Raw genomic sequence first — 8,125 nt, forward strand, 5'->3', positions numbered from 1 at the left:
TTCCCAAACCATTTTCTTCTCTTCCCTATTTCCGTCATTTTTTTCCCATTACCCTTGCAGCCCTTCCTCTTACCATATACTCCTCTCCCCTATACGTCAGCAAACCTGTCTTCCTCCCTTGGCCTTGTTGGGCACCACTGATAAGTGATAGGCGTTGGACAACAGCGGCGGCAACCGGTGGCTCCCATTTGAAACAGTGCTGGACATGCAGCGAGTGGCGACGACCGTGAGTGGAGGGTTCTATATGAGAGAGAGCCGCCGTCGAAGCGGATTACATTATAGGGCAACCACAGCGGCCACGTGTGAAAGGCTCCGTTGAAAACTACAGGAGGCAACTATAACACCGTGCAGCGCTGGCATGCCCCAGTTATTCGGCTGCCTCGTGTACACCCCTACCTGGCCTGGCCGCGGCACCTCCTACCAACTAGCTCTAGACTCAGTCCTATGTAATGTCAACTCCAATCTCCCCAAAACCGTTTTCCCAAAACCGAGGTGACGTGCTGAATCTTGACCCTATACAGTCATGCTCTTGACTCTGTCAAGACATCCAACAGACAATACAGCCACATGGCTGACGTCAAGGAGATCACCGAGCACCGCGAACACAAACTTGCCACCTTCTCCCTCTCCGGCCACACGGCAGCATGGACCTCCCCGTGATCAAGAAGCAGCAGCTCAAGATGGGCACCGTGCTGGGCGTGGGCAAGTACGGCACGGTGTACCGGGGGCGCCTGACGCTCCCCCGGGGCGGGACGGTGCCCGTGGCCGTCAAGAAGCCGGAGAACGACCCCGAGCTGCTGGCCAAGACCTCCGAGGAAGCGGGTGTGCTGCAGGAGCTGGAGGGCGAGGCGGCCGTGCCCCGGCTGTACGGGCTGACGGAAGACTCTCCCCCGTGCATGGTGATGGAGCTGTGCCCGGGGGAGCGGCTGGAGGACTGCCTGGGCCGCGGCAGGGTGCGCGCCTGCCTGCTGGCTCTCGTGGAGGTGTGCGGCGTGGTGCGGCGCCTGCACGCGCGGGGCATCGCCCACGGCGACATCCACGAGGGCAACGTGCTGGTGGACGCGTCCGCCGAGGGGGTGTGCGCCTTCCTGTTGGACTTCGGTCTGGCGGCGCGGGGCGCGGACCCCGGCCAGCAGGAGAATGACATCATCAACATAGCGTGCACGGCCCTGCAGGTCATTCCTGACACGGAGCGTTTCTCTGACCTCCGACAGAGCCTTGAAGATGCCCCTGACCTCAACGAGGTCACTGCTCTCCTGCGACAAGTTCTGGAGGAGGATGACTTCAAAGAAAAGGCCTCGAAACCCTCCAAGGACGAAGCGAAGAATGAGTCCAAGAAGCAAAAGAAGAAAAAGAACAAGAAAGGACCGTTCTACAAGCACTAAAATCCTCGCCTGGTGTTCTGCTTTGCTCCTCTTGAAGTTTTCGTTTGTTTGTCTTGCTTGTTACCACGTGTGGTAACGACGGATAATACGAAGCAGACATGAAGCATTGGCGTTGGTGAGGTGTGCTCTTGTTTTTGTTGGTCGGGTTTTAACACAGCCGTAGGTATATTTAGTTGATGCTGCTTCCTCTTCTCGTTTCATAGATATATTTACCTATTCTGGTTCCTCTTCTTGTTAGTCGCAAAACTTTACCTGTTTCTGCATAACCGATTTGTGTTCCATCGTTTGGTTTGGTTTTGCGTGTTTTTAACTTTTCGCCTGTTGCACCGGCAGGCTTTCTAGGTGGGGCTGGTGGTCGGCCTGGCCCGTTATGGCGCAGACAAGTGTTTACAGTGGCGCTTGGTTCATGCTGACCCCGGACCTCATCCAGCTCTTTCTCTCTATCCTTTATGATTCTATTCTCCACTAACTGTCTTGATTTTTCTAAGTAGTTGATGATATGCGTTACGTCATCAGCATAGTGCATTGTTGATGGTGCCTTGAGATTCGTCTCTCCCTTGCTCCCCGTCGCCCACGCGGCCTCTTCCTCTTTCCCCTTGCATCTCCTCCTCAAACACTTAGGGGCTCACACACACGCCCACATTTGATATAGCTTTGGTGGAGGTTGTGGATATTTCCGTGGACAGCTGTATGACCTTTGTGATGGTTTGCCTTGACTTGTACACCGTCAATGTGAAAAACACTCACCGGAGCCCGACCAGTGTCCATTGTGGCCTTTGGAAACATGTGCTGTGAGCCGGGAGCGGCAGAGAATACGGACGCGTACTCTGAAGAAAACCAGCGTAAGCAAAGTTCCTCACCAACGACTGTTGCTTAAATTACAGGCTCACGGAGTAGAGGGTAAAGTTTTGAACTGGGTCAAGGCGTGGCTTAGCAATAGGAAGCAAAGAGTGCAAATCAATGGTAAAAGATCTGACTGGGGATGTGTTACGAGTGGGGTCCCACAAGGTTCGGTATTAGGTCCACTTTTGTTTATTATTTATATCAATGACTTAGACACAGGAATTAGTAGTGATGTTAGTAAATTTGCAGATGATACCAAGATCGGTAGATAAATTGAGTCGGATCAGGACGCTAGTATTCTCCAAGGTGAACTCAACAGATTATATGACTGGGCGGATAAATGGCAGATGGAGTTCAATGTAGGGAAGTGCAGTATTCTGAGTGTAGGTAGGAACAACCCCTCACATAACTATTGCTTAAATGACACTCTCATAAGTAGGTCTGGGTGCGAGAGGGATTTAGGGGTCTTAGTGAGCTCTGATCTCCGTCCAAGGGCACAATGCATTCAAGCTAGAAATCGAGCTAATAGGGTACTGGGATTTATTTCAAGGAGCGTAAGCAACAGAAGCCCCGAAGTCTTCCTCAAACTATATTTAGCATTAGTTAGACCTCATCTTGACTATGCGGTTCAGTTCTGGTCACCCTACTATAGAATGGATATCAAAATGTTAGAATCGGTGCAGAGGAGGATGACTAAGATGATTCAGGGGTTGAGAAACTTGCCATACGAGGAAAGACTCAAACAGTTAAACTTGCATTCTCTAGAAAGGCGAAGGGTGCGTGGAGACATGATCGAGGTTTATAAATGGATGAAGGGCTTTAATAAGGGAGACATTCATAAGGTTTTGTTGGTAAGAGAACCGGGTAGGACACGAAGTAACGGGTTTAAACTGGATAAATTCAGATTCAACAGGGACATAGGCAAAAATTGGTTTACTAATAGGGTGGTGGATGAGTGGAATAGGCTTAGCAGTCATGTGGTGAGTGCCAATACAATTGTCACATTCAAAAATAGACTAGATAAATTCATGGACAGCGATATTAGGTGGGGTTAGATACACGGGAGCTTAGGGTCAAAGGAGCTGCCTCGTACAGGCCTACCGGCCTCTTGCAGACTCCTGCGTTCTTATGTTCTTATGTTCTTAACATGAAAATTTTACATCAGTTCAAGATAAATTATATTAAATAGTGGGATTTTTGTTACACTTGCTTTATTTTATTATTTTCTTTTACTGTTTCTCTTCACATATTTATTTATCAATCAATTCAATTGCGTATGTGAGTTATCCGTCAAATATTCGTTTGGTCAAGGCATTTCAGGCCCGTAAGTTTGATGGATTTTTTTAGGGGGCCAGAGAGCTTCCTAGATTCATGAGTTGGGGGGGCGGGGCCAGCGAGCAGGCGGGGAATTTTTTTTGATCAGCACTTTTAGGACCATGTTTAGCCCGATATGGAAAACATTTTGGAGCCCACAACCTCCTAGCCCAGAAATTACGGCACTGCAATTACTGGTTCTTACGCTTAATTTAGCCCCTTTCACACTTGCGGGTGAGGCCCGCGTCCGCGCTTATAACGCGGACGCGGGCCTCGCCGCTTTCTCAGACGGCGCGGGTGAAAACTTCCCGCCACGCGCACGAAGGTGGAAGGAGGAAGGAGGAAGATAGAAAGGTGGGATGGCAGAGTAAAAGAAGAGAAGGGAAAAGGAAAAGGAAGGAAACAAGAGGGTTAAGAGCACCTTTTTTTTTCTTCTATATATTAAGTGAAAAAAAAAAAAAACGGGAAAATGAATGCACAACAAATCACATTGAAATCCACGATACTGAACGTTTTCCCTGAAGAGATGAGCGGCCACCGCGGCGAGTGAAAGCACGCATTAAACCCTGAACCCAAGATCTAAAGAAGGAAAGGTCACTTCAATTTGGGCTTATTCGGAGCGCTCCGCGCATGACGTCACTATAAGGTGAGCAGCAGGGGCTGACCGCTCATGACCCGGTCAGTCTGGTCAGACCTGTCACCGCGTAAAAGTCAAAGGAGCTCCACTAATTTGTGTATTATGGGAAAATTTGCTTTCAAATTTGAAAAAAAAAATTCTTTGTATCGTGTGTGTACGTGTGTGTGTGTGTGTGTGTGTGTGTGTGTGTGTGTGTGTGTGTGTGTGTGTGTGTGTGTGTGTGTGTGTGTGTGTGTGTGTGTGTGTGTGTGTGTGTGTGTGTGTGTGTGTGTGTGTGTGTGTGTGTGTGTGTGTGTGTGTGTGTGTGTGTGTGTGTGTGTGTGTGAGAGAGAGAGAGAGAGAGAGAGAGAGAGAGAGAGAGAGAGAGAGAGAGAGAGAGAGAGAGAGACAGAAACAGACAGACAGATACAGACAGATACAGACAAGAGAGAGACAGACCGACAGAGGACCTGAGTCTGGAATGGTTTAGTTACCCATTCCTAGTATCATTATCTCTATCCCCCCTCCCCCTCCCTCCCTTGTGTCTGCGAGAAGGGTCCCGGCAGACCTCTCCATTGGTTACTTTGTCATCCCGCCAGGCATCCAGGCGACGTCTCATTGGTCCTTAGCCGCACCTCGTAGTGACGTCACATAGGATGCTCAGTAGAGAGAAGTGAGCTGACCTCTCCTTCTATAGTTCTTGACTGTACCCTTAGGCTGCTATGCGGGGACGCGGGCCCGCAGGTGTACCATGCAGGGGGAGCCCACTTTGAATTTCGAGGAATGAACTCTTAAAAGCTCCCTTGATGTGGAGCTTTGAATGTGATGAGCAGGTGGCGGACTAGGCTAGTTTTTTTTTTTTTTGCGTCATTTCTCTCCATCACGCCACCACAGTACCTGCCACCATGATACTGTGACAGGTGAGGTGTGATTGCATTTTTTAATTTTACTCATCGTCCATTGTTATTTAATCATGTATAACTTTATGAGAAGTACCTCCCGAACAGAGGTTAAAGGAGTGTCCAAAATCAGAGGTTAATTTCGGGAGGAGAGGTGTCCTGATACCCTGATACCCTGAATTATCCAGGCACTCTCATTTTCCACCTCTCCGCCTCTCTTTTCTTCACTCTTCGCCTCATAAATGGCAATCACACACTCGTACACGATACGTTAATGATTGAAATATAGTGGTCATTACTTCAGTGTCCATTAGCAACAACATGAAGATCGCAATGTTCAGGTTGATTATTTTTATACCAAAGAATTAAAGTTTTTCTATCTCTCATTTCGTCTAACATAATTTTCTCATTTCTCATGTCACTGTAACACAAAACACATCACCACACACACACACACACACACACAAACACACACACACACACACACACACACACACACACACACAGAGTTTATATATGTATGCCAAACACGACAGACAGCCATTTATTATTCTTTGGTCCCGTTTTGTCGTGCTTAACTATGCCTGGGGACGTTATCCGCTGCCCAGGCCTTTTTTTGGTTAAACTATGCTCAGATTATTCGGGCATAATTCACGTTTTTTATCTATTTAGTAGGTCAACGTTTTTTTCTTTTCCTATATTTTGTTTTCAGAATTTCTCGGCATGCCACTCAACGTAATATCATAAGGTATCTTTGTTTTTTGGTTCATCTTTTTCTCTTTTTTTTTTTTTGGCTAGGTATGTAGTGTTTTTTCCTTGCTTTATTTTTATTTTTTTTTGTCATTTCCATCGTTTTCGAATGCGTGTTTTAAATCGTTTGCGTTTCGGAAAATCTCCTCATGTCGTTCACACACAGTATCGCAATTCATCTTTTCGCGTGTGTGTTTTATTTCAGGTAATCGGTGCGGTATATATTATGAACTTTCTTTTTAAACTCTTTTACCACACACTATTTGCAGAAGCAGCGTCAGTAGCTTTTTTTTTTTTTTTACTTCTCTTTCACTTTTTTGCCCGTGAGCTACTTCCCTTTATGTTAAAAAAAAAAAATCCATAGCGCGTACCCTCTGGCTCATCTCTTAGCCGCCTCCTCCTCCTCCTCCTCCTCCTCAGTCTCCTCCTCCTCCTCAGTCTCCTCTTCTTGTTCTTCCACTTAACACAGTCATGAGGAATAGTGATTTTCTTTCAGTTCTCAGCATTTCTTTAAAGACTGCAAACTTCCATATCATGATCATTGTGTTGCTCATGTCTTTGCCTCCTCCTCCTGTTGCCTTGCTTCTCATTCATTCAGTCAGTCAGTCAGTCACATAGTCTCTCTTTATACTCTTTCTTTCATTCTTCTCTTTCTTTTTTCTCTTCTTTTTCGTTCTCATGTTTTACTTTCTCTTGTTTTCTCTTTCTTTTTTTCATTCTTTCTTTTCTCTTCCTGTCTTTCTTACTCTTGTTTTCTCTTCTCTTTCTTTCTGTCTGTTCCTCTCTTTCTTCCTCTATTTCTTTATTTTTCTTTTCCTGTCTGTCTCGTTCTTTCTGTCTATATATTTTTCATTCTAATTCTTTCTTTCTCATTTTATTATATTTTTTTCTTTTTTTCTTTCTTACTTTTTTCTTTCTTTCTTTCTTTTCTATCTTTCCCTCTCTTTCTTCCTCTCTTTCTTTTTCTCTTACTGTCTGTCTGTCTATATCTTTTTCATTCTAATTATTTCTTTCTCTATTTCTTTCTTTCTCTCTTTTTTTCTTTCTTTCGTTCTTTCTCTCATTATTTCTTTCTTTCCTTCTCTCTCTCTCTCTCTCTCTCTCTCTCTCTCTCTCTCTCTCTCTCTCTCTCTCTCTCTCTCTCTCTCTCTCTCTGTATTTCTTTATTACACTTTATTTCTCTTTTTCTTTCTTTGTTTCTCTATCTTCCTCTTTCTTAAGTTGTTACTGATTATAGAAAGGGAATAAGTGAGAGGCACAGGGAAAAATTATGGTAAAATAATGTTTCAGTAAGAACTGAAACAAACAAGTTGGAGATTACTACTTTTTTTAACAGTGTGAAATGAGGTGAAGGCGGAGCAGTTGGGGAGAAGTGGGCGAGGGTGCGAACCTTCATTAGGCGGGAAGATGGGGGGGGGAGGAGGAGGAGGAGGAGGAGGGGAAAAGATGGAGGGAGTGAGGAGGAGGGAGGGAGGGAAACATGGAAATGCAGACAACAGAAAGCCTATTGGCTCATTACGAGGTCGCCCGCTTGGGTGATTTAATCTGCTCGACCACCACTTATAGTCGGTTTGAAATTTTCTGAACCCAGATAATGTGTTTTTTAGTTTTAGTTTTTATTTTAGTTAGTTTTTCATGGGTATCTTAGGTCATTTTAGCTTGGGCATGGCAATGGCAATTGGGCAAAAAATTTATTAAAAAAAGAAATAAAGAAATTCAGGTGGCGTTTGCCATCATCTATTGCACACAATTTGCATTTGCATTATAACATTGCCATTTACACCAACGAAAAACGACTTTAACCTATATGAAAAAAAAATCAAGAATAAACTTTCAGGAAATAACATTTAGGTTCAGTTCAGAAGAGATAGGAATTAGGGCTTGAGGAGCAGATGAAAGCACCTCGTTATTCAGTCTACTCCCGACGCAGCGAAATGACGGTCGACTCTATATTTGAAGGAGTTGATGGTATTCGCATTTACTACTTCTGAGGGAAGATTGTTCCAGTGGCGGATGACTCGGTTTGAAAAGAAACTCCTTCCAATGTCAGTATTACATCGACTCGACTGAATGGGTAAACCGTTATTTCTAGTTCTTGAGTTGGTTTGCAGTTCAAAGAATTTGGAGTAATCGACGTTATTGAACTTTTTCAGATACTTGAAGACTTGAATCATATCCCCTCGCAGGCGTCTTTTCCCCAATGTAAAGAGATTGAGTCGCTTGAGTCGTTCCTCGTACGGTTGAGCCCTTAAGGTTGGAATCATCTTTGTGGCGCGTCGTTGAATCCTTTCCAGTAAAGCAATGTCCTTTCTGTAATT

General features: G+C 45.2%; 1 protein-coding gene across 1 annotated transcript; it reads left to right on the plus strand.

The window, feature by feature from the left end:
• Window positions 1–644: 644 nt before the first annotated feature.
• Window positions 645–1,385, plus strand: LOC126988941 (non-receptor tyrosine-protein kinase TNK1-like). The gene has a single exon (XM_050847366.1). It carries the CDS (start codon window positions 645–647, stop codon window positions 1,383–1,385), a length of 741 nt encoding a protein of 246 aa, XP_050703323.1.
• The last annotated feature ends 6,740 nt before the right edge of the window (window positions 1,386–8,125 follow it).

This window comes from Eriocheir sinensis, unplaced genomic scaffold (genome assembly GCF_024679095.1).
Source record: "Eriocheir sinensis breed Jianghai 21 unplaced genomic scaffold, ASM2467909v1 Scaffold1013, whole genome shotgun sequence".
Taxonomy (NCBI): Eukaryota; Metazoa; Arthropoda; class Malacostraca; order Decapoda; family Varunidae; genus Eriocheir; species Eriocheir sinensis.